This window comes from Rhineura floridana, chromosome 3 (genome assembly GCF_030035675.1).
Source record: "Rhineura floridana isolate rRhiFlo1 chromosome 3, rRhiFlo1.hap2, whole genome shotgun sequence".
Classification (NCBI taxonomy): Eukaryota; Metazoa; Chordata; class Lepidosauria; order Squamata; family Rhineuridae; genus Rhineura; species Rhineura floridana.
This window is the reverse complement of record NC_084482.1, coordinates 54,902,615-54,927,830: the sequence shown is the minus strand read 5'-3', so window position 1 is coordinate 54,927,830 and position 25,216 is coordinate 54,902,615. Positions and strand designations below refer to the sequence as shown.

Below are 25,216 nucleotides of genomic sequence, written 5' to 3'. Positions count from 1 at the left end.
CAGGCTTAGCTCATACTCACAGGCTTCTTGGAATCCTCAACCTCACGGATACTCAGATTCTCCAATGGAATAATGCCTCGTGGCTCCTTGTCCTGCAAAATGAGAATTTGTGAATTCAGCCATGACAAGGCAGGTTCATTCTAACAAAATATTACATGCTTTTCCATCCCAAAGAGGAAGAGAATATGCCTTCTCTCAGACAAATTCATCCTTAATGTTCATTTGAAGGGGGTGGCCACATTGGTCTACTGTAGCAAATACAACCATGGCATCTTAAAAGACTAACAGATTTATTTGTTAGTCTTTTTAAATAATAATAATAATAATAATAATAATAGTGGCATCCGTTTTCACAGGTCCCCATTGGAATGCACTACATGCAATACATATCCAGTTCTCCTGTACCTCTATGCTATTCCTGCTCCAAACACAGGGAGGCTCAGCAAAGCAGCCTACTCCAAATAATCAAACACCTGGGCTCTTATACAGAAGTCTGTCTACATGCTCTAGTCCATCTTTCAAAGTTGCACTTAGCAGTCCTGCCGCGTGATCTCATATGTGCAGTTACCAGAGCACCCTGTGCCACTTACCGTGGTGTACTCAAAATAGTAAAGGCAGTTGTCCGTCAAGATGAACCAGCGCCGTTTCCATGTCTTCACCCGGCCACCTGTAGAATGAAGAAGCAAGCTTGACAATGCATGCGTAGGCCAAAAGGAGGGCTCTGGCACAACAGCAGCTAAGGCAACGACAGAGCTAAGAGCCTACAGGCACACGTAGACAGTGTTAGAGAGCGAGCGGCATCAACAGTGTAAGCAGAGCCAGTCCCACACTGCAGCAGCAGCAGCAGGTGGCGGCTACATGGCAAGCACAACGGCTGAAAAGTGGCGGGGGGGGAGAGAGAGATGCTGGTGGTCCTCAGGGGGAGTGCCCCTCTGTGTATACCATGGATCTGCCACACATGCTCGGGGGGGGGAGAGGCAGCAGCATCTCACTACCGCTGGGATATGCTTAGGTTCCCCATGGGAAAAGCCTGTAACCTAGCCAGTGCCATAGAGGAATCTGATCTCCATGGGATTCTGCTTGGCCTGAGGCTACCCTCTATCTAGGCATCCTACCTAATAGCCAACCCCCAATTGTTTTAAACGGAAAGAAGGGGAACATAGGATTTTCTACCCTACAAGAAGTCTCCCCGACAAGCAGTCTGACGGACAACCCAGCCTTGGTTGGCTGTAGCCTTCTTTGGTCCTTGATTCTGGTCACTGGCCTGCCCTAACACACAGTGTTCTAGGCAATGAGCTGGGCTAAGTAACAGCCTCGGGATTAAAGACAAATATTGACATGACAGGAACCATATTCCCATCCTGTTCCAGCGTGGCTTTTGAGTAGGGCCTCCAGAGATCAGAAAATGGAATGATCAACAGGGCCAGATCTACAAATATGACCTTTCCTGAATAAGCCAATCTCAGGAGAGAAGTTGTTCCAATCCAGTTCTAGTGACTTTTAGTCAGGGTGAGGAGGGGATACCGTGGAATGGGCAACCATTAGGGAGAGATGCCCCCACCCACTGTAAAAAATAGGAGGCTCCTCGTCTCCTCCCAAGTTGTCTCAAGTCTTTTGCTCTGGCCCAGCACATCTGTTTTTGCATGATCTGCCCAAAAAAACATACCAGACAGCTCAGATCTTACTTCCTGTCAGGGTAAGAGACCTTGCGACTGTTGAATCAGTATAGCAAGTGTAGTCCCAAACACCAAGAGGCCTCTAATACAGCGAAAGCCACCTCACCTCACTTGCTAAGAACACAAGACACTGCAGTCCACAGGGCCCTCTTCAGTTGGCCTATCCCAGTCAAAGACTGCAGACAACAGTGCATCAAGGAGTGGTGGGAGATAAAGGGCAGGGAGGGAGACAGGCAGGCAAAGCTGAAAATATTTCAGGGGTGGCAGCGGGGAGAGAGGAACAGGTTTGAGTATTTGCTGTCAGCATTGGCTGTTTTCTCAAGCCCAGCAGAGTGAAGATGAACCAACAACAGACTGAAAGGCACAGAAAGCTAGAGACCTCACCTAGAGAGGCCCAACCACATACTGGCACACACAATAACGAGGCCTCATTCCACAACACAAGAAGGGGGGGGGAACAAAACAAGCCAATTGCTCCAGATAGTGCCTGCCACAGTCCCCAGGGAACACAGAAAACCCCACCTACTGAGAGCCCATGATATTCTGGGATGACCCACTCTACCTCAAAAAACAGCCACCACCCTTCTCAGAAGAGCCACAGCAAGGAGGATAAGGTAAGCATGTGATAGGAAGGACCCTGGAAGTGCTACTGTCAGAGAAAGCAGGTTGCTAACTTCCTACCAAAAGGCTACACAATGAAATGGCTGGCCCAGAAGCCCACCAAAGGCGTTTTCATGCCAGAACATGGGCTGAGGAAGAGCAGCCTAGGAGATAAGGGTGAGTGTCGTTACCTGCACACCCTGTTAAGGAACCCCAAAGCAAAGCTGCTGATTTGGGATAACAAGCCCAAATTGCCGAAAGCAGTTTTCAAAAACTGGTCTCTCTGAATATGAGCAGGCAAGCTCAAGAGACCAGGATATTACCAGAGGTGTTTAGCTGTTGTTGCTTTTTAGTACATCTCGTTCCTTTGTAACACAAGTCCGTGAAGTTTTAAAAGCTTTCGAACGGGCTACCAGATGTTCAAGAAGCAATGTTCTTTGGGACTTTTCCAATTTGCTGTCAAATTTAGAAACTGAGAGAATAGGCCCTGCCCATTCATAATGGAGGTTCCCTACCTCGGCCATGAGGAGAAGACATGAAATTTAGAAACCAGAAATATACAAGATATAGCTAGGGTATATTTTTAGTGGCCTGGAGACTTCTAGAGAAAGAAGCCACAAGAATTTCTGCTGATTATTTGTTTTAAGCATTTCTGGTTGGCAAAAAAATCTTGGAAATATAACCGCAGTTTATGCCAGTAAGTCATAGTAAACACATTCCTATTCTGCCCTCTTTTAAGACTGTGGGAGACGGTGGTCTCCAGAGGAGGATACAGCAGTCTCTTCAGCCACAGACTCATTGCATGGCACTGGCCAAGCCCCCAACTCCCTATCCTTAAAATGGAAGCAGTGACCTACTTCACAGGGTTGTTGCACAGATAGAAGGTATAAGAATTGTAAAGGATTTACAGTGTTATATAAATGAACTGATAAGAACCATGATGGTGATACAATCACAGTCTTATCAGCTCACAATGGGTTGTACATTTTGGCTTGGCAATGCTTCCTTGGCTTTCTGGGCCTCTTCCCTCCACCAGCCAGGATTGGAACATGATGCAACGGTCAGCATGCATTAGGGTAACACAATTAACACTTCCTTAGTCCTCATTATACAGACACAGTGCCTTCTTTCTGCTGGCTATGAAATCTTAGGGCCTTTCCAGACAAAAGTCTACCGTTAATCATTGGGTTTCCATAATTTTAAGCTTTATCTTTGTACAGGATTTGGGGATTATTTTAAATGAAAAGTGATCTAGAAGTGTTTAACATAAATGCAACGAGGGCTTTCCCCATGAAAGTACTGTAATGCTGTTCTCTCTTAATACTAGTTTTCCCTTTTCCCACATAAAGGGAGGGAATGAGGTTAGCCTTGCTGCTGGGGAATAGCCCATTGGGGGGAGGTCAAGCTGTACAAGGCATGTGTTGCCAGTGCTTGCCGGAGGAGGTAAGCACACAGCCTCCAAGAAGAAAAAGAAACTCAAGGCGAAAAGCATTTGGTGGGACATTCAAAGTTGTGCAGATACGTGTGTGAAATGAGGTAATCAGCATCATGCAGTAAATGCATGTAACACTAGTGAGGCTATGCACACACATCCCAGGGCGAAACACCTTCAACAGTTATGCCTGCTGGGATAAGGAACTGTGGTTTACCAGCTGCTTGCTGCAGGGGTGGTAAACAGCTGTTCTCCCCCTGCAAGAAATAATAAAGAAGCATCACCACCTAAACGGTTCAATGATGGCAGCAGTGCAGTCACTATGGTTGAGCTACAGCACCTGGAAAGGGCCTTCTGGATCAGGAAGCAGCCAGCCTGAAGCACCACATGCCCCATGCAGCATTTCATGGCAGCAGCAAGCCAGGCCCAGTGACCATGCACCTTCTCATATATTCAAACTGTATCACACAGTCGATTCCCAGGGAGGTGTCGCCTCATTGCCTTTTTCCAGCAAATGCACCATACTGGAGAGCAAACTGGTGCAAGTAGCTGCCTGTTTCTAAGGGCTATCGTGGTCTGCCTGACCCCTCCCCTCTTTGGCTCAATTCAAGGTGCAGAGTTAGTGCTGGGACTGGGAAGTTCTTCACAGCTCATGGGAGGCAACATTAATTCTGACTCCTAAAAATCCTGGATAGAGACAAAGCTAGAGAGAGACAGAAAAACTGCCAGGCTCAGACCAGGCCCCATCTGGGAGCTTCTTCCCCTTTCTCTTTTTTGGAGGGGTGCCAATCAGGACACAGGCACTCCCCTTCTCCTCCAGTCCCACCCACCATCCCACCTGTCCCCCAGTTCCCCAGGGACTGTGCAGCCAGTTAGCAACAGTGGCAATAGCAGCAATAAGGACTAATCATCACCAGCAATTAAATATAAAGAGAGAACAGAAAAATAAACAAGCACTGCAGCACGCCCCTGGCCCCAGCAAAGCTAGCAAGGGGATATGGGGGTACATACCTCCTGGAGTTTGGAGGGCATTGAAAGGCAGAGCCAAAATCATGGAAACATACAAAATGAGGGAGAAAAGAAAATTAAAAAACAAAGGACTTTACAAAATTTGCCTTTGGTGCACATCCCAGTTGCAGTCAGCAGGAGGCACTGCCCAAGCTAATAAAAGGTTTACAGCATTAGGAGAAAAGGGTTGGAGGAAGGGTTTGTCCCAAAGCAAGGCAGTACTTCTCCTGCTATGATGCAGGTTACCCTCTCTGCTCAAACACTGACAAAGGCCGTGCCCATCCTGTCAGCATATGAGGCCATCAGGATGCCAAGGCCAAGAATGTAAGAGCCCCGGGAACATCTAGCAAAAAAGTTCACCTTTGTTGCTAACTAAGAAAATCCAGGCAGCATCATAAACTTGCATGCCACAGGAACAGCTGACTGGGAACCGAGTTAGCTATTTTAGTGCCAAGGCAGGTGGTGGGTGTTAAAATGGCCTGCAGCCAGGGTTCCTCCATGTGAGGACAGCATGCATCATTCACTGGCAACAGCTAGAGACAATTTACCGCTGGGTTTCAGATGGAGGACAGCCAAGACCCACATCTCTGAGATCCTGTACACATGAGGAATTGCCTCTGGTAGTTACCACCTCAGTTTAGACCATTGACAGACAAAATTACCTCCCCCTCCAAGGTTTTAGCCAGGTTTTCTTTATTTGCCACCCTGTAATGACGGTGGTGGCACTATATTCCAGAATATAGTCACAGAAAGTCCTGGGCACTTAGTGGAACTGTAAAACCACAGAATGCTGTCTAAGTGATGAGCAAACTAATTTTTTGTGATAACATCAGCAATGTTGGGAAAGGTGCCGCAAATGCAAGGATCAAGGAGATTTCCCCAAAGGTGGTGGCAAAAAGGTAGTCTTGGGAACCAAAGGGCTTAAATTTAGATATATCTGCAGTCCAGCACGATTCCCAATTCAAAACAAAACAAAGCCCCGTCCAGATAGAAGAAGTCCACATATCTAATAGAGAAAAGGTTCAGGGCTATTACTTCCACTTCCCGCCATTGCCTCTGAGAAAGCCCACCGCAGAAGGAGTGCCCAAAGCTGGAAAGACCATGCTGAACTGTCAACGCAACGTTTGGACTCTTTACATTAGTATCTGCAGCTTTTTAGCTACAATTTTTTAACCCTCAAAATCTGAAGTGCAAAATACACACACCAAAACCCCCCACCCCACCTTTATATCCGATACAGACACGCACAACATAGATCTGGGGAATGTTTCCTGAACTGAGACCCAAGAGGTTTGGAGCCTGAATCTCACCACTTAAGTCCTCTTTCCTATTTGTTTCAATCAAGGTTTATTTTACTGGAAGCCAGAGAGGTACACTTAACTCGCATCCATTACCCCAAAAGAGGGTCTTTCTTTTTAAAAAAATCCATACCAGCTATGATGTACATTATCCTGTGGCTATCGATTTTGACAGCCAGCTGTCTTGGCTATAGTGTGGCCATGTTCTTTCCATTGTCTCCACTTGCATATCTGTGTTTAAATATATACAGACCGATTTGGAATGTGGCTAGCAAAATATGAAGAGCTCCAGGGCCCAGCCAGGACTCAATGCTAAACACAAGCACTGCATTGGATGATCCAAATCAGTCTCCGCTGGTTTCACAATACTCCCTCAGAAACTAATAATTAAAAATCCAGATCCTACTGCAGAGATATAGTAGCTATTCTATAGCTGCCACACACAAACAAAAGCTCTGTTTGCTGGAGAACCATGCAAAGTCCTTTTATGCAGTTATTAAAGTCAGTTCATTGCTCCTGTAACTCTGATGTCACCTGCTTTTAGAGTAGTGTGGTCTGAAAGAGAGGGAGGTAAAGTAAATGTGACTTCTGCACTGTGGCTGAATTTCCTGATGTCTGAAACCCTGACTTCACTGGGTGAATGCGGAGGCATGGCTGCCAAGAAGGAAATTAGGGAGATTCTGCTAAAAGCTAAGACCCAGAAAACATTCAACCAGGTCTGAGATGAAACTTTGTCCCTTAGGCCTCTTCTTCTAGTTGAACTTCAGGATCAAGTGCCTTTTCTAAACGAAGCTCACAAGGAAAGGAAATTTCACCCAGTTTCCCCAGCAAACTAAAATATGTTACCTGCAGTAATATGCACCTGTGTTTTCAAGGAACCACAGTTGCAGCTTACTTGTATGTCTAGATTTGTAAACTTCAAGATAACCTCAAAGCATGCTGATATCCTTAACGGTGCACTCTGGCAGCCTGTCCTTAAGTCTGTTAAGCGAGCAAGCCAGTCTCCAATGCAGTGATGTGCAATCTCTTATTTTTATTATGTAACACACAGTATCAAAGCAATCCTGTCATTTACTGCATGGCTTTGGTTGAAAGGAACAGAAGTGGCGATATATAAAAGATGTGGATTCAGACTTGGAACTGAGTCTCAGCTCAGACATCATTCAACAGAAACACATGGGGTGTGCATCTTCCCTCAATCCCTTGGAATCAAACGCGCCTGTTGCTACTTTAATTCATAAAATATTCAAAGCAAAGTAAGAAAGGTTACATTCAAATTCAGATGAATAATTCCATCAGTTGTATTTCATTAAAGATTCAGGGGCTGCAAATTTCAATATTCAGAGGATTTGTGTCTTCAGATTTGGTTTGCAGATTCCAAGAGATTTAAGTGATCCTAAAATGGAGGGGGGAGAGAAAAATAAACCACGCAGGGAGCTGCTCCAGTCAAAACCTGGCAAGACAACTGAAAAGCTTTGAGTGAGCAGGAGAAAGATGGTCAAAGTGCTGCAGGGAGGGCTGGTGAGTGCCTCGCAGATGCCATGCATGGATAGCCAGTGTGCTCCCAGCTGGGATGTGTGAGGTGATGCCAGAGACTAGCCTGGAAAGTGAGGTGAGAAGCATAGCACCACAGATGAGTCTGGAGCTTCTTCTGCTTAGAGCACGTGGAACCAAGGAAAGAAACCCCAATTTCACTTGCTGTTCCCAAGACCCACAAAATCAATGGTCTTCCCCACTGTCATAAATATGTTCTTCACCCAAATCACAGGAACCAGATGCCCAAATTAATGAAAGCACTGCAACCAAGAGCGCCCTGACTGGATAACCTGCCCAAGCAAGTATGATCCGGAAAAGTTTCCCAACGTCTGTTATGGGTATGTTGCACTGGATTGTGGCCATCGAGCCCCATGCAAAAAAAAAAGAGAGATGATGACATCACCAGGCTCCAGCCAAGCTCCCTGCAGCCTACACCATGGCAACCGCAGACCTGCTCCTTGTGGCTCAGGCCTTGCCCTTGGTGTAGACGCACTCACCGAGCTTCAGAAGCCAGCCTTCGCGGTCTGGGTTGAAGAAGGTGTGCGTCAAGTCGTTGCCGTCATCCTCAGGGATTTTGAAGGGCTCGTTTTTAATGCTCTCGTACAGATTCTGGTATAGGAGAAAGAGAAACATACGTTAGGCCACTTCCACAACAGAGACCTGCACAGCCTCCTCTGTCTGTGCCAGTCCAGTCCTGGGTGCAATCCTCAGCATCTCCAATGGAAAAAAGGAACAGGCAGTGTGAAAGACTCTGGCCTGAGAGCCAGGAGAGTCGCAGCCAGACCAGGCACACATAGACAAATACCAGGCAACATGGATAAGCAGCCTGGGATAATGCAGCTTCCCATGTCCCCGAGGGGTTATTACCCTCAATTGTTTCCAGTTTTTTTCTGAAAAATTGGGGGGAGGAAAGGGGGGAACTTGTGAAATAAAGATTTTCCCCAATTTTTTCTGTTTTTTCCCTCCAGGCCTTCACATCTCTACCCCTACCCTCCCTGTCCCTATCACAGCTCTTTTCTCAGAAGGCAGCTCCACTCCCCCCTCCCACAAAGCTAACCCTAAGCAGCTCCTCGGGCAGGTCCCCGCCATCATTGATGCCACGGTTCATCGCGATGAAGCGCTCCACAGTCGGCTTGTCCTTGACGTTGGGGTTGTGCAGGCTGGTGTTGAGCATGATGATGGCAAATGAGAGCACGTAACAAGTATCTGGGATGGAGAGAGATAAAAAGCTGCAAGGGGTGGATCCAGCACAGCACGGGGCATCCTTCAGCTTCCATTATCAAGGCACAAGCCCAAAGACAAATGGTCAGTCATCTAGGAAGCATCATCAAGTCCCATGCTGCACCCACCATATTTGTTTGCCATCTTGGTGTAAGGGCCTGGGGGTCAGTTGCAGCTGCATAGTAAGAGCATAAGAAAAGCCCTACTGGATCAGGTCAAAGGCCTGTCTAGACAGGCATCCTATTCTCATATGCCAAATGCCTATGAAATGCCCACAAGCAGGACAGCCTTTTCCTGACTTGTGATCCCCAGCAACTAGTATTTGGAGGCATACTGCCACTGACTGAGAAGAAAGAATGTAACCATTGTGGCTAGTAGCCATTGATAGTCCTATTCTCCATGAATTTGTCTAATAATCTTAAGGCCATCCAAGTTGGTGGCCATCTTGTAGGAGTGAATTCCATAGTTTTACTAGGGACAGAGAGAGAGCTCTCCACCTCAAACTTCAAGCAGCCCAATGACCAGCCCCTCTCCATCCCAAGCAATAAGCCTGAGGATCTGGCAGCGGAAGCCAGAAGATACCCTGCTTAGAACTCTGAGAGTATGCTCCATGCAAACTGGCATTCCAACCCCTTGCAGCCTGCAGAGTTCAGGATGACAATCTATACATACCTGTAGACTGGAAGACACCGGGGTTGCATTGACAATACCGTTGTGCAAAGGCTTCCATCATCCGATCAATCTTCTGTGCTTCACCCGGCAGCCGGAAGCTCCAGAGGAACTGCCTATAGGGGTGAGAAGCACATATCCAGGTATCTGAGTCAGGTTGTGAGCAAGGATGCCACAGAAGCGCGTAGGCTACATGATGTAACAGAAACGACACACACACACACCTCTGCACAAACCGCAGTTGTTTGCGGCTGCTCTTTCTTATGGAGCCTCATAGCCCACACATGCATTCTTCTTGCCTTTTTCATGCAGGAAATGGAAGAATTCGCTCTGATTCATTCACATACACATCCGTGTATACACGCACACAGACTGCCTGCTGTCACTTACCGCAGCGCCTGGACAAGGTTGAGGTCTGTAAACTCATGCAGCTCTACAAATGAGTGCAACACCTGGATATTGAATTCATCTCTACAAAGAGGGGAAAAAACAAGGTGAAGTGTGAGAGCAAGCAACTTACCTTGTACACACAGTTGCCCAATCTCAGCTGCTGCCAAGCACTGTGCTCTCCCCTCTGGCCTGGATCAGAGGAATTGCCTTATACAAGGTCAAACTATTTGTCCATAGAATCCTCTACTGTCTATCCTGGCAGGCAGTCTCTCTCCAGGGTCTCAGGTAGAGAAGGGTCTCTCCCCTCACCTGCTACCTGATCCTTTTAACTGCAGGGCCAGGAACCGACCCTTCTGCATGCCTGCAAAGTATGTAATCAATCACTGAATTTCAAGCCTTAAACATGGCCTACTGTCTATTCCCAGGAAGCAACCAGAAGTGTTCCAAGTCGTTTAAGAGCACAGGTAGGCTTTTTCAAGACTCTAGATGTTATACAGTGCCCAGGATTGCCCAGCTGCAGGGAGAACAAATGCACAGCCCCACATGGTTGATATTCACAGTTTCACTTGGCATTCCACAGCTCTCCCCCACAACCAGGATGAGTAAATGTTGTAACAGTCAGGTGACAAAAACACTCCCAAGCAGCCAAGGGAGTTACAAGGTCACAACTATGAACTCCTGTTCAGCCAGTCCACATGAGAAACCCAAAACCACATGGCACTGGCAAAAGATCTCTTGGGAACTCATGTCATGAACCCTTCCCTGAATGTTACAAAGCCCAACGGAGTTGCAGCTGTGTGAGAAGGCCAAGCCCCAGAACTCCCTCTCTCATCACCTTTCACCCAAGTAATCGCCAATGGCAGTCTTGTTGAGCCCTTCTCCTTTGTAGAGGAACTGGGCAATGTCATCACAGGTGTTCTTCAAGAGGTCATTCTCTATCAGGAACTGGATCCCCTGCAAGCACAGAGAGAGGAGAGGAGAGGAGTCTCTCTGGATTCCTGCCAAAACAGGTACAGGAACCCAGAACACCTCTAATACCATACAGCATGCATACAGCAGATTTCAAGCAGTTGAAGTGTGTCACATTCAAACACTCTCAGCAGTCCCCACAACAACCCTAAAGGCAGGCCACATTGCAGGTGAGAGGGTTGGGAGGCCTGGGGTCAAGAAAATGATGGCTTCCTAAGACTACTTCATGAGTTTTGTGGTCCACACGAGATATGCACAAGCAACTTCCTGGCTCACAACAGGCATCTTAGCCACTATGCTACAGCTTCCCTTGGAGTACATCTGTCAATTTTGGAATCTTCTGCATGAGCCAGGATCTGTCATCATGAGACACAAGGAACCCAACACCAAGCCACATTCCCATGAGCTCTGCTGCTACATAATGTCCCCACTCTAGAGCTTCAGGATGGAATGGGGAAATGATGGTTCTTGAGCATCTGCTTCCCACAATTCCCTGAGCAGAGTAACCACAGATAACAGTAGCCCATTTGCAATCAGACCCTCTGCAGTGGAGGAAATTGCAGTGGCCTCTGGACCATGGCTGTTGCCAGTACCATGGTAAGGAAGCACTGGTTACCTTCTTAGGGTCCATGTTGAACTTCTTCCTGCCCATCGCCACCTGCTTGTTTCTTTGCATGGTTTTCCTAGATAGCACAAAAGGCTTGGTGAGACTCTCTGCCAATGAACAGCATGTCGATGTACTACTTTATTGATGCCCCCACTGCCTACAGCTTAGCCACAGATATGAGGCAGGCTAGAAATTCTGCCGCTTTTTGTTCCCATCTCCAACAGAGCACATCTCACACATACACACACCTCCCCTTCTACCTGGAAGTCCAAGTTTCCAAACACATTCTTCATCCTAAGCTATGAAGACCTTCCAACTCCCCAACTGAATACAGTAGATCTTGAATGTCTCCCCAGCACTAAAACTGAGCCTATAGCAGGGAGCTGGCATACCAATAGATGGGCCTCTGAATTATACTCTTGTGCCTTATACTGTGCCTTGATATACTCAGGAGGAGGAGGAAGAAGCCTTCTGGGTTGCCTTACATGACAACAGTCTGGCCTCTGCAGGGAAAGGCATAAGGAAGCCTCACTGAGTGACTGAAAGAGACATCACATGTCAGCTTCCATTGACAAATTGGGCCACCTAATCTGCTAGTGACTCCATATGCCACAGTTCAGAGTAACAGCCTGAGACAGGGAACATGGTGCCAGATGGGGAAGCCCTACAAGAGTTTTGCCCAGGGTTTGGGGGAAGAAGAGAGAGAATGTGGATGAGACAAGACCTAGAGCCTTTTGCAGAACAGGCCAGAGATCCTCGATATTAAAGGGAAACAAGCAGCCTGGGAGGTTTTAGGCATACATGATTACTCAAGATTACATATATACACACAGTGACCCCATTCTTCTCAATAGATTGACATGATCTTTCCCACTTTTGGCAGGCCAAAGGCTCAGCTTACATGTCTTAAACATAAGGCGTCTGCTCTGCACAAACAGAGCCAAGATGAAAAACTGAATTCTTAACACAAGTGCGATAGAATCCAGACCAAGGGAATCTCATTCCTCAGACAACTGAAGTCAGCAGAATAGGAAAATATAATTTACTTGGCAACTGCATAGGATTGTTTCCAAACAAATCTTTTTTTTAAAGCTTCCACACTTATATTGCTTATAGAGAGCCAGTGTGGTGTAGTGGTTAGGGTGTTGGACTACAACCTGAGAGACCAGGGTCAAATCCCCACACAGCCATGAAGCTCCCTGGGTGACCTTGGGCCAGTCACTGCCTCTCAGCCTCAGAGGAAGGCAATGGTAAAACCACCTCTGAATACCGCTTACCATGAAAACCCTATTCATAGGGTCGCCAAAAGTCAGAATCGACTTGAAGGCAGTTCATTGTCATCATCACGCACAGCATAGGCCAAATGATATTTGCACTAAAGTTCAGGCAATGCCCTGATAGAAGGGGTCAACTTCAATGTTCAGTAGGCTGATTTGACCCTGAATATCCAGTAATGCTAGAATTCATGTCAGTTCTGCTTGCAGGTTGGGACAGCCTGCTTACTTTACTTTTTCCCCCCCATTTCCATTCCCAGAAGGCCATTAAAACTAGGGTCCCAAAAGTATAACCTTCCCTGTCTCTCCAACAGAAGCACCACTCACCTCTCTTCCGTGGAGCCCAGATTCTCGATTTCATTAGTTACCTCTGCTATCTCATCTTTCAGACGCTGCAGAGAAAGAAAAAAGGAATGAGCAAGCAATCAAGCGGGGCTCTTCATCAGCTAGAAGAGTGGGCAACATTTTAAAAAGAGAGAACACAACGGAATGAAGATCTCTATTACTTCCACCTCCTTTGACGTCTTATATCTTTTTCCCATCCTCATTAATTTAGGTGTGAGGATCTGGGGCAAGGGGGAGAGAAGAGAAGGGTGGTGTGATGCATACAGAGCACAGGAAGGACTTGCCAAGCTGATATCACCACCAAAACCCAGAAGCCTCTAGGGTAGAAACTCAGGGACAGTAAAAGAGCAGGGTTCTGTCCACAGATCTAACAGCAAAACCTCTCCTTCCTACTTAAGCAGAAACCCTATTCCCCTCTTCGGAGTTCGGTACTCATCAGATGTAGCCAAAGCCTGCTTCAGGCACCCATTGCCCTGGGATATGGAGGCCAGAGAGAAGAATGTCTGCCTATCTTGACTCAGAGAGGTACTGGTCTGTGGATGTCAGTCTATGGGAGGCACCGGCATGCTGAGCTCCTCTAGGAAGGAAGGAAGAAGAGTGAGCCCCTGGGGCTAACGCAATTACTAGGCTAATCTAATTAGGAAGTGTCCAGCATATGGCAGTGTTTAGCCTCTGCTACTGCCTTAGTTATTGCTGATGGGATTGATGAGCATCCCTGCCAAGCACAGCGCTTCTGTAAGCGAGTTGCCACAGGAACAGGCAGACCTTGCCAGAGCCAAGAGGAGAAACGAGTCTAGCTGGCCACTAATGAATGCAAAGAGTCAGATGCAGGAAGGGGATGTTTTCCTAGCATCCCTTTGGAACAGGTATCCCTATTTTCTTGAAGCTGATTATAGCATACCTTACATGGGAAAGAGGGATGGGTTGCATGATAGGTGGCTGGTTGTACTGGGAGGGCTTGGGGGGGGGAGTTGAAGAAATAGAATCCTATATCCGCAGCCTTCCCTCTACCTTGTCATGTCCACAAGGTGGCTCAAGGTGAGGGCCAGAGGCAGAGGGAGATTCCCCTCCCCACCAACCTGGGCTCCTACTGGAAGAAATGGCAGGATATAAATCTAATGAACAACAACAACATGATGCTTTAGGCATGGAGGCTGTGCTGGAGTGGCCAAAACTGCAGCTGATCTGCAGTGACATGCACCCAAGACCCCTGCTGTGCAAAGCCTCAAGCCTGCCAGACAGAGAATCCTTTCAGGGAAGGGGACTTGCCCTATGCTTGATTTCCAAAGTAAGACATGGCCAGACTTCTAAGTCCACTTAAAAAAATGACTTGCTGTGAGGGCTGATTGTGGTTACTCAGGAGAAGGCAAAGGAAGTCTACAAGCGTTCAAAGGTTCTCATTGTTTGTTTTGTTTGCTTCTTTGTTTGTTTCACATCTGCAGGGCCAAGTCATGGCAGTGAAAACAGTTAAAGCCCCAAAAGAGAGTGGGATGAAGGTGAAGCCCGAATACGCAGGGGCCACATCTGGACGTTCCAAAGCACCCAGCAACCCTTCTTTGGAAAGGGAACTGGGGCACAGCAGGAAGTGTCATGCCAGCCGTGTGTAACACACACAAGCCATATTAATCTGACAATAACTTGGTCTCTTCTTGGGTAGCCACCTTATATCTGGTCAAGTTCATTGGTCCATCCAGTTACAATACTGTCTACACTGACCAGCAGGGACTTTCCCAAACCTACCTGGAGATGCCAGGCATTGAACCTAGGAACCTTCAGTATGTAAAGTGTGTACTTTACCAATGAGCTATGGCCCTCCTGTATCCTGCACACACCTGTATGTCTGCCAGCAGCTCCTGCTTGCGTCGACGGATATTCTCAAGCTCTTGGCATTCCTCAGGGGTCAGGTCGCTGGGCACTGCCAGGGTAAAGAGACAAAGAGGAAGTTAGTGACGATGGGTGGATCTCTAAAAGGACATGGTCTGGTCTTGGCAGGTCAGGGAGACTCCAATGCAGCAGTCACAATTATAGTCAGAACCTCTTGTTATAACTAGAACATACAGTAAACCTTTGGGGTACGCAGCATATGACCTGGTGCACACGTTTTATTAATTCCCCTGATATCTCCTCTAACTTTTTATATGGCATTCATCAGCACAACATGTATTATGACCACTAGGTGATATGGTTTGATGCTCTGCTTATTAAGTTTCCCAGAAGCTTCTGGCTGGACACCGTTGGATGCAGAATGCTGGACTGGATGAATCCAACAGAAACATGTCCTTTTTGGAAATTGAGACAGGCTTTCATGGGGCACCATGATAGTCAGACAAGCCAAAATCTACTTTGCTTTAACAGTAAATAGCATCAACTTCCCGCAGACCATTCCCCTCCCCCCTCATGTAGCATAGAACTGCTACACTGGCTTTTGCATATTAGGTTAGAGAGACCTGTGTTCAATCACTAGCTATCAAAGCATGCCTCGAACACAATTAGATCCTACTTTGAACAACAGTTACAAGGGAAGACATTATTTTCTGGGAAGGGAAAGTCATAAAAAAAATACCAAAAAAGTCACTGAGGATATAAATGCAACTGCAGGTAAAGAAGCAGGACTCACAAGATACAATCAACATTCTAAACCATGGTAAGTTGTTGGCTTATGAAGATTGGTATGTTTGATATAGCTCTTCCTGTTACATGTAAAGCCAGCAACCTTCATTAATGATGGCTTGTTTGACCACCCCACTTCAGATGTTCACCAAGCTACAAAAGCACAAGGCAAGAACTGCTGGAAAACAAAACAAACTGTAGAGAAAAAACCATGGTTAGTTTGCCTTTGGGACAACATCTGGTTAGCATGTGATTTGTTAAACAAACAATGGCTTAGCATTATGTGCAAACCAGAAACCCTTCCTTCTTGGCGGTAGTTTTTTTAAAAGTCACAGCAGCTTTCCCCATATTCAGTCTTCTTCTTCACCCACCTCTGCATGAGATTCTCAAGTTTCAGGAAGTTATGCTTAAGCAAACATTTTTTAAAAACTTGACCCCAGAAGGTGGGCTGTTTATTGCCAACAACATGAAGCCTGCTCCTATTAAGCATCATAGTCACCACCATAAAACGTCATCACACAGAAGGATCCAGGACAACCCTGACCCTCCAGAGTGAATTAGGGCTGCAGGTGAGCTGTCATAAGCATCAGGCAAGGGTGGCAAATCTGCAGTCATAGGTACACAGCAATGTCACACCTCAAAGAGGTGGCCCAATGAACCCACAGCTGTCTGAAGCTAAATTTGGGGTTTTGCCACTCTCCAAAATGCACCCCCCCAAAACCCCCACCAGTGCTAGAATACATACAAAGACCTGCACGGAGGTGTTTTGCATCTAACTGCCTCAGACTACAGGTCTCAGGGAAGGTGCACGCAAGGCAGATCACATGCATCTCCTCCCTTCACAAGCTTGAGCCCAGGCAAAAAGGGAAGCACCGAGGAAGGCTGTGTTGGCAAAAGATACGACTCTTATTGAACGTCCTAGAAAGGAGGCAGAATGTGTCAGATTGAGGGAACAGTGAGCCCCAGAACTCTGGCTTACATCTGTGTGGCATAACATACAGTGGATCTTCACATCAGTAGCTCGCAGCATGACACAGACATTTCCCAAATACCACTGGAGGAATTCAAGCAATGCTCCAGTCGGTCACATTCTAGTTGCTGATGCGGACAGGGGGATTATCTCAGTTTGACCCTTCCAGGAGTTTTGCTGATTCAGCTGGCTTGAGATGGGGAGAGCCAGGACCAAGCCTAGAGGTCAATATAGGAACAGGCAGGTTCTACCATTCTTAACGCACCACTCCAGCCAGACTGGAAGGGGCACATGATCCAATAGGGAATGTCCACTTAGCCAGTTGGGGGAAGAAAGCGATGGAACTTCCCCTGCTTTATGGGCAGAGTAGTGGAGTCCCTGTCCTTACTTGGAGCACAGCCTCATAGCTGAGGTGGGGAGCCAGGCCCCCAGGCTATTTCAAAGAGACCAGAGTTCCTGACACAACAAGACTCCATTGTGTGGCTGCTGGAACAGAGGAGCCAGAACAAGGGAAGTGCCTTTTCAGTGCTTTGCAGTTGGACACGAGGGCAGGAGCCCAACGCCAAGATACTGCAGCCACAGCATACAAAGGAGGCTGCTCTTAAAGAGGCAGTGCCTCCTCACTCCCAGCAGGCAGGGTAGGTGGGTGCAGGAGCCTTGTGAGGCTCAAAGCTTGAGCCGAAGTTCAACATGATGCATTCATTCATTAATACAAATGGGGGAGGGAGGAGGGAGGGAGAAGAAGTACCCCAATTTCTAAAACTACTGTATTCTCTGAGCTTTACAAAAGCACAGTGTGAGATCAAACAGAGGCCCATCTTCCCCACACAATGGACTGTTTGATAGATCTTACCTCCTGTGATCTTTGTAGGACTGCCTTTTCTTATTTCTAAAAAAAACCCCTAGCTGAAAGCCTCTAGATGTGTGCAGAATTAGCTTTCAAGGGGAAAAAGTCTACCTTTCCTTTTGGGAATGGAAAAGTAACGCTGGAGCAAGCGCGAATGAGCCTTTCCCTCTGTGTAAGAAATGCCTTCTTTCCTGAAGAGTGAAATCTGGTGTCCCACATATTGTCAGCTTGCCATCTAGCAGGATGGCAATGCTCCTTCCCCTGCCCCGCAACATCATCTAAGACACGATTATGGGTGTTAGATAGTCATTCAACAGAAAGGGGAAAGTTCAGCCTATATTCTAAATTGGATAGCTGGTCTGCATGACATCTGAGAGACTGAGGAATAAGCAAGCCAAATTTACCCTACAAAATGATGCCAGCCATCTCCATGGTCTTCTTTGGCATGCAAGCATTCCAAAACACAGCATATGCTCTACCAGTGCAACTGCCATTCCTGTGCCCGTATCCTGTCAAGCTGGCAACTAGAGCTGTGCCACGGTGATGGTTCTGGTGGAACCCTCCAAACTCTCACACTATGATTACAGAAACAACTTTCTCATAAAGGTTCCATGAGCAACATGGAAGAGCCATTATAGCAGCTCCATCAACAAGCAAAAACTCTCAAGATGGAGTGCTGCAAAATGACCACATATTCTCCATACATACCCCGTCAATGACTCACACCCCTTTCTTGTGTTATTTACTTCATCTTTCCTCCTGAACCCTTTATGTTCCCATGAAAAGATGCCAGCAGTTAAGCATGCAGTTGTCAACAGAAAAGGCTGGGTCTTTGGGTTTAATTGGGGGGGCAGGGGGAACAAGGGACTCTCATTCCTATGGTTATCATGATTCAATTAACATAGCCAACTTCTATACACACATGGGCATTCTTGACTTCTTAGGTTATTTGACTGGTCAATTGTCCAGAGTCCCAACTTTAGCAAAGCTAGTGTTACAGATAAACACTGTGGCTAGTAGTAGGAGAAGATGTCATGCAGGAGAGGTGGGATATCTATTAAGGTGCCTCCACAAGTCTAGAGAAACATTAACAACATTCCAATCAGCTGGAGGGGGATTTGGGGGGGAGAGAAGGCAGCATCCCCCTGCAATATCCAGAGATGCAGTAACCCCATGAGTCATTCTCTTCCTAGAGCACAAAGGAAAATTGGGTCCAATACCTGTTGTTAGCAAAAAAAAGAAAAATATTTTTTAAGATTCATTCAAAACATTTATAACCCATTCTTCAGCTGGAAAAGTTCCCAGAGCACCTTACTAATCACAATAAATATAACGTAATCCCTGTCGTCAAGCTGACAATCTAAAAAAGGCATGGCACAAAAGAAAAAAGGATGAGGAGGGGGAAGGAGTAGTGGAAAACCAAGCAAAGTCTGGCACTAAATCCTTAGTATATACATTTAGTATGAACTATTTTTACAAAACAGCCTGTTTTGTTTTCATCCAATGTTGTTTTCTGGATTGCATTAAAGTGCTCATTCCACCCACTTGTGGGTCAAATGACCTGAGCTCAGGGCAGAGAAAGGCACCCCATGGGCACCCTTCCTGCTTCCCTTGTTTCATGTCAGTGAGCTAAATCAGATGATTACCTGTCATCCAACCTATGTTGCAGGTTTGACTTGCAAGAAAGGGAAATTTAACCTGCAACAAACCACCTCCCTCTCCCATGAGACTCCTACCCAACTCCCAAAGACAGTTCTGTCCTCTGCACTCCTACTAAAACATAGAGGGAGATATGCTGAAACAGAAAGGACAAAGTAATCACACTTCTTGTATCTCATCCCTCCTTGCTATTTCCCACTCTTCAAAGCCATGTCAGTTAATTAAGGATGAGAGCAATGAAAAGTTCAAGTATCCTGGGAAGGTGCTAACAAGAGGATTCTAGGGCTAGGATGTTAGCCAGTTATTCCCCTGTACCTCTACTTTGTGCATTCTTTCAGACCAATCCGTCCCCCCCCAATCAATTAGAGGCTTGAGCACCTGCTGGTTCTAACCTTTGACCCACGAGAGGAACTGCGTTTGCCCCTTATGTGATTAATGTCGCCCGCCCACCAATTCACACAGTTGGCCAGCTGCAACACCCAAGTCTCCTATGGACTATCATCTGGCAATCACAACTCTAGACAGTTTTTTGCCTCTCCCAGTAGTTCTACACCTGGCAAGGCAATGGCAGCCTATACTGGAGGTGGTATTAGCCTCCAACACCCGTTATCACTCACCCAAGATACATCATAAGCACTTCTCTACACTTTTAACTTTGGGATCTTAAACACACCCCCAAAGGAGAAACATGATACCCCCCCCCATTTCCATCTCCTGGTGAAGGCACTTTCTTCCTTCTTCCTGTGTGTGTGTGTGGGGGGGGTGAGTGGGTGAAATTCAGTTCCCCCACACAGATCTGACAGACTGGGGGTGCGGATTGCTGGGACCAAGTGGGGAGACATATTCCTGTGCATATTTAAGCTGGGAGATTCCTACCACACAAAGGCTGCAATCCTAACCATGTCTACTCAGAAGTAAGTCCCACTGAATTCAATGGGTCTTAGTCCCAGATAAGTAAGGTTAGGACTGCATCCTAAATATTCTCCTTACTTCAGTGCAACCCCTTTTCCAATGCAGCTTCTGTCTTCTCCTCCTCCCCCCCCCCCGCTAGTCCTGGCAAGAATATGAACCCAAAGCAAGATCAAACACAGTGCTCCCCTCCATGCCTGGAATAATCTACTGAGGAGCGTCAAACAGAGCGGCAGACAAGCAAAGCACACTGATGACAGAACAGAAAAGAGTGCAGCACAGAAAGGCCACACACATGGTATTCATCATGAATAAGACACAGGCACATGGTCCTCAATGCAGCCGTGATGGATGGACCAGCGCACACGCACACACATACACACAGGGAGCTAAACTGTGGCTTTTTATCTAGGCAGAGCAGACACAGAATTCCCATTTTGGAAACATAATACACACAGGCTTACCACAGGCTGCTGCCCTTCCCTTTCTGCCTGCTGTAAATGTAAGCCCTGTGATGCATCATCAGTATGCTAGTAGCCCATGTGCTGGGGAGCCCAGCCCTTTCAAGGAGAGCAGGCTCTGTCTTCTTGGCCTCCTCTTATTCTAGTCAACTCAGCTCCTCTGCTCCTGCTGGCTTCCATTGAGGATGACAGCTTTGGAACCGCCCACCTGCCGCTACACACAGCCCAGGCATTAACCCCTACCTGGCCAGGCTGCAGTACAGGGAGGACATGCGTTCTGGGCATGTACATATGATGTCAAAGTGAGCAGCAAACAGATGGAAATAATTGTCTATCAGGCACTTTAGTTCTTTCAGAAGCAGAGCCATTCCCCCCTCCCATCCTCAATAAGAGGGGAAGGGAGATATTGGTAGTTTCCAGTTTCTATTAGTATATTTAAGAATTTCTAGTGGAATTACATGCTCCAGGAGGAAATTCTTTTATGCCTCTTAGGAAGAGGCCTCTTTCTCCCCCCTACTACTTATCTCCATATCAAAACTTCCAAGCACCCTACATCAGCTGCAAAAATTGTGGCCACACTGATTTTATTCTTGGTTCCTCATTCAGTAGTAATTCATTGTTTCCCTCAGTGTCAGGCAGTGCGCCTGCACACTGTCATATGACAATGGAGCTGAATAGGTGTTTAATCTTCTGAAATGTTTAATCTTCAGGCATGGTGGGGGTCAAATACGGCAGAATTCAGGTTTTACCCACATGGCACAATGAAATTTGATCTTGGCTGCCTAAACATTAGCTTTTTTCAGTTAAACTTCTGTTCTGCACATTCTGTTTTGTAAATTCAAATGGGAATCAACTTTGTCTACATTAATTTCGACTCTATTTTCACACTTGGGATGGAGATGTCCTGTGCAAACCTATCTCTTTATTCCTACTCCAACTTCAAAGTATGTGTTTTCATGCAAGACAACAGATTTTCTTGTCTTTTACGTGCTGTCTTAATGGGAGGCCTTCTCTGAAGTTTTTCGAAAGTTTTATGCTATCAGACATCCTACCTGCCTTTGCGATAGCTACTGCAATTGGTTATTCAACCATTTTATCATTCTGATTTTAATTGTCAGCTGATTTCCCTGTACTCATGAAAAGCTTGCTGGTTTGTAATTCATTACCACCTATGGGTTATATTAATTTTTCAAGGCTCTCCCGCACCTGCCAAGAAGCACATCTTCTCCCCTCCACACCAGAAGAGGACTTGAATACCATCACCCCCTGCTTGTAGGAAGTAAAAGATGCTCCTCCACAACATTACTCTCCTCCTCAACCCCTATAAGCCCAGTGGAGCCGCACATCCCCCATGCATCAACCTTGCTTATGAGAGAGTCTTCATGTGTAGGTATTGAAACTGGGTGGAGGAAGTGTGTAGTATTTAGTGGGGGATGGGTGAGGAAAGGCCCTTCATCCTTGACAAGTGTGGGTTCAGCTGTATGGCACCTTAGCTAAAAAAAAAAGTTTCACAATCATGACCATTTAATTAGATTCAAGTTAGCTATATTTACACGCTTCTTATTTTCGTGTAATTTTGTTAATGAGCAGTGCAAACATTTTCAGGAGCTTCTCATGTGTCTGGTAGTTCATACTTTCAACTGATATACTTATTAGTTCATTCACAAGATCAGGCTGAATATACAATTCTATTCAGTGATGGAAAAAACAAAACACTGAACTGTACTTGCAGAGTCTGAAAAGTAGCCAAAGATTAATTCCTATTTGTTCATTCTTGGCGATGTACAGTACCAAGGTAAGGTTGAAATTCAGTACAGTACCAAGGTAAGGTTGAAATTTTAAACTGGAAAACAAATTTAAAACTCCATGCTAAATCTTCAGATTCTAGCTGCAAGAATGTAACTTTCATGCCCTTTGTTACTTGCTCACATGTTGTCAAGTTCAGTACTCTCCTGCAGCTTAGTGGGGGAGAAAACCATCTCTACAGAGTCCATTTTTATGCCTCTCACTAGTAATGGAGTCCCACTTTGAAAAAGTTCCATTAGAAGTCAGCACCCTATACTCCACTGGCAATCTCCAAATCGCCATTAGATTTGTTTCACTTTTCCATTTGCTCCTCCATTCAAACCAAACTCTAGAGTATCTCAGTGGAGTCATTTCTCAAAAGGCCTCTCCTCCTCCAGTATGCCCTAAAACCAACCTGTCCCAAGATCTGTTCCACCGTGTTGTGACATCAGGCCTGTTTACATACAGACTTGTTACTTCTACCTTTGGACTCACTGAACTTCTTTCCTAATCCTTGTTGCAGATCCAGATTCTGAACCCTGAAACATTTTTGCTCCTTTGATTGTTTCCATGAAGTCCTGGACTGAACTCTATTCAATCAAATTTGGGAAGTTTAAAAATATACACAGGTCCTACTGACATCACCCCTTCACAGAGAGCATTTCCGCCCCTGCATACACAAAGACATCCCTTCCCCCATTCTGGCACATCAAAAGATGAAAACAAGGTTTAGATCATCCCACTCCCCAAACCTTGGCTACATAAATACAACTTAGCTACCTAAATATGACAGCGTCTTCAAGAACCGGCATGCTTGTCAGTGACACTCTGTTACTCTGCTGATGCATGGCATTATCCACCAAGCAGCAATGGAGAACAAGCAAGAGGAAGGAGAGACCAATTCCACTGAGCAGTGGACTTTGGACTGTCTTGAATGTTGTGGCTGCCACATGGAGGGCACTTTAAACATTCTTCGTATGACAGCACTTACCACATGGAGAGCCATTTGTGTTCTGCAGCTCATCACAAAGAACAGGAGATTTGGACCAGTACACTAAGGGAAAGGCCACAGCTCTGTGGCAGAGCAACTATTTTGCATGCAGAAGGACCCAGGTTCAATCCCTGGCATCTCCAGGTAGGCAGGGAAAAAGAGTCCTGTCTACAATCCTGAAGAGCCACTGCCAGTCAGGGCAATGTAGGCAATACTGAACAAGATGGATCAGCGTAAGGCAGCTTTACCACAGAAAAAAAAGACAACAGGGTCACGATGGGTGTTGTGGTAGTGGTGGAGAATTATTGCCTTGGTCCCAGGCTGAACTGCTGTATACAAACAGTCCACCAGAAGGAACAACACATTGGGAAGCTATTTAAAAGCATCCTCTAAGTAGCAACAACACAGCATGCAAAAGTCAAAACCCTTCAGACATCACCTAGGATTACTGACTACCTGCAAAGAGCTCCTCACAACATCCAAAATCCCAGGTCAGATTCTCACATTTATTTTTTATATACTGTACTAAACTCATCATGAGGTAACATCCATCATCTTTACATGAACATTTCTTCTGTGCAAATCCTTGTGTTTAGGTTTACTATGTCCTCCTGGAGCAGTTGAGTTATGTATTGCATTTAAGGGCATGGGTCAATATCAGATTTTTGCCATGCACGAACATTTGCATGCACAAAAGGCTAGAAAGCCCACATCAGCCAGAGTTTATATTAACATAAGAATTAATCCTTCGTATGTCAACAGGTAGTGAAGGAGAAGACGACAGTCACAGCAGTTGCAGAAGGTCTTCTTCAGCTGAGTACATCCACTGCCTCTTGAACACCTACAGCATGTCTGAAAATACTACAGAAGACAGTGGCTTGAGAGGGAGGGCTGCATTTATAGGCAGCGCTGCTTGGAAAGTGCCACCTAATGCCTAGGAAGTGATAGCACATCACATAAGGCCAAAACAAATTCCTTGAAAACCCTCCTCAAGGCACAACTCTGTCAGACCTTCAGCTCAGTCTGCTGGTTCTCATGGCCTACTACAACTAAGGCTGCAATCCAATAATACTTACCTGGGAGTGAGTCCCATTGAACCCAATGAAACCCACTTCTGAGCAGACATGCATCCCTCTGTCCCAAATTTTAAGACTGTAAGATCCTCAGGGGAAGGACTTATCCCCTTGTACTCTGCAAGTCACCATACATGCTGATGAGTTTATAAGCAACAAACAAATTCCATGCTTTCATGATGCTCTCCCCTCACCAACACACAAAATCAGGCAAGATGGGGAACTCTTTTGCCCTAAGGCAGGGGAGCTATAGAACAAGACATGTATATACCAGGCATTCAACCCTAGCCAGCCTAACATGTACTAAAGGCAGTGGCTGACCTTAATAGTAGCAAATAGGAAGAGACATTCCAGATATTGTCAATTTCCTGTATATGTGCACAAGAGATTTAACTGTCAGATGCTCTCCCTGTTATATAATCAAGTGCCTTCAGGGGTGATGGTAGCTGGATGACACCCTTTGTCTTCCCTCCCCTTACTCTGGTTCCTCACAACAACTCATTGCCTTGATGTAGTTAAGATTCAGTTGAGCCTGGGCAGTTAAACTCCTATCACCATTGCAACCAGACTGGGACTGGGAGCCAGGTTAAGATGGCACCCCATACATTATCCTGTAAATTTATGGCAGCTCTCCCCACCCTGGCACTGGCTGGGGCTGAAGGGAATTGTGGAAGCAGAACACAGTGATTGTGGCTAGTAGCCATTGACAGTTTTATCCTTCATGAATTTGTCTAATCTTCTTTTAAAGCCATCCAAGTTGGTGACCATCACTTCCTCTTGTGGGAGCGAATTCCACAGCTTAACTTCGTGCTGTGTGCAGTAAACTTGTTGAAGGAAGGGTGCTGTTAAAAGTGTGAATACTTAAAAAAAACCCTGACCATCTGAC

At 46.1% G+C, this 25,216-nt stretch overlaps 1 protein-coding gene across 4 annotated transcripts in view; it reads right to left on the bottom strand.

Annotated features, from left to right (window-relative positions):
• CYTH1 (cytohesin 1) overlaps positions 1-25,216 on the bottom strand; it is a 53,826-nt gene that overhangs the window by 3,861 nt on the left and 24,749 nt on the right. For 3 of the 4 annotated variants that reach the window (XM_061615861.1, XM_061615859.1, XM_061615860.1), the window contains exons 2-11: positions 14,858-14,940; positions 13,008-13,072; positions 11,416-11,482; positions 10,666-10,784; positions 9,831-9,911; positions 9,444-9,556; positions 8,608-8,756; positions 8,047-8,159; positions 591-669; positions 21-92 (exon numbers count right to left, since the gene is read on the bottom strand). In XM_061615861.1, coding sequence (XP_061471845.1) covers positions 21-92; positions 591-669; positions 8,047-8,159; positions 8,608-8,756; positions 9,444-9,556; positions 9,831-9,911; positions 10,666-10,784; positions 11,416-11,475 — 786 coding nt within the window. In that variant the 5' untranslated portion in view covers positions 11,476-11,482; positions 13,008-13,072; positions 14,858-14,940. The remainder of the gene's footprint in view (positions 1-20; positions 93-590; positions 670-8,046; positions 8,160-8,607; positions 8,757-9,443; positions 9,557-9,830; positions 9,912-10,665; positions 10,785-11,415; positions 11,483-13,007; positions 13,073-14,857; positions 14,941-25,216) is intronic. The other variant, XM_061615858.1, reaches the window with a different exon arrangement.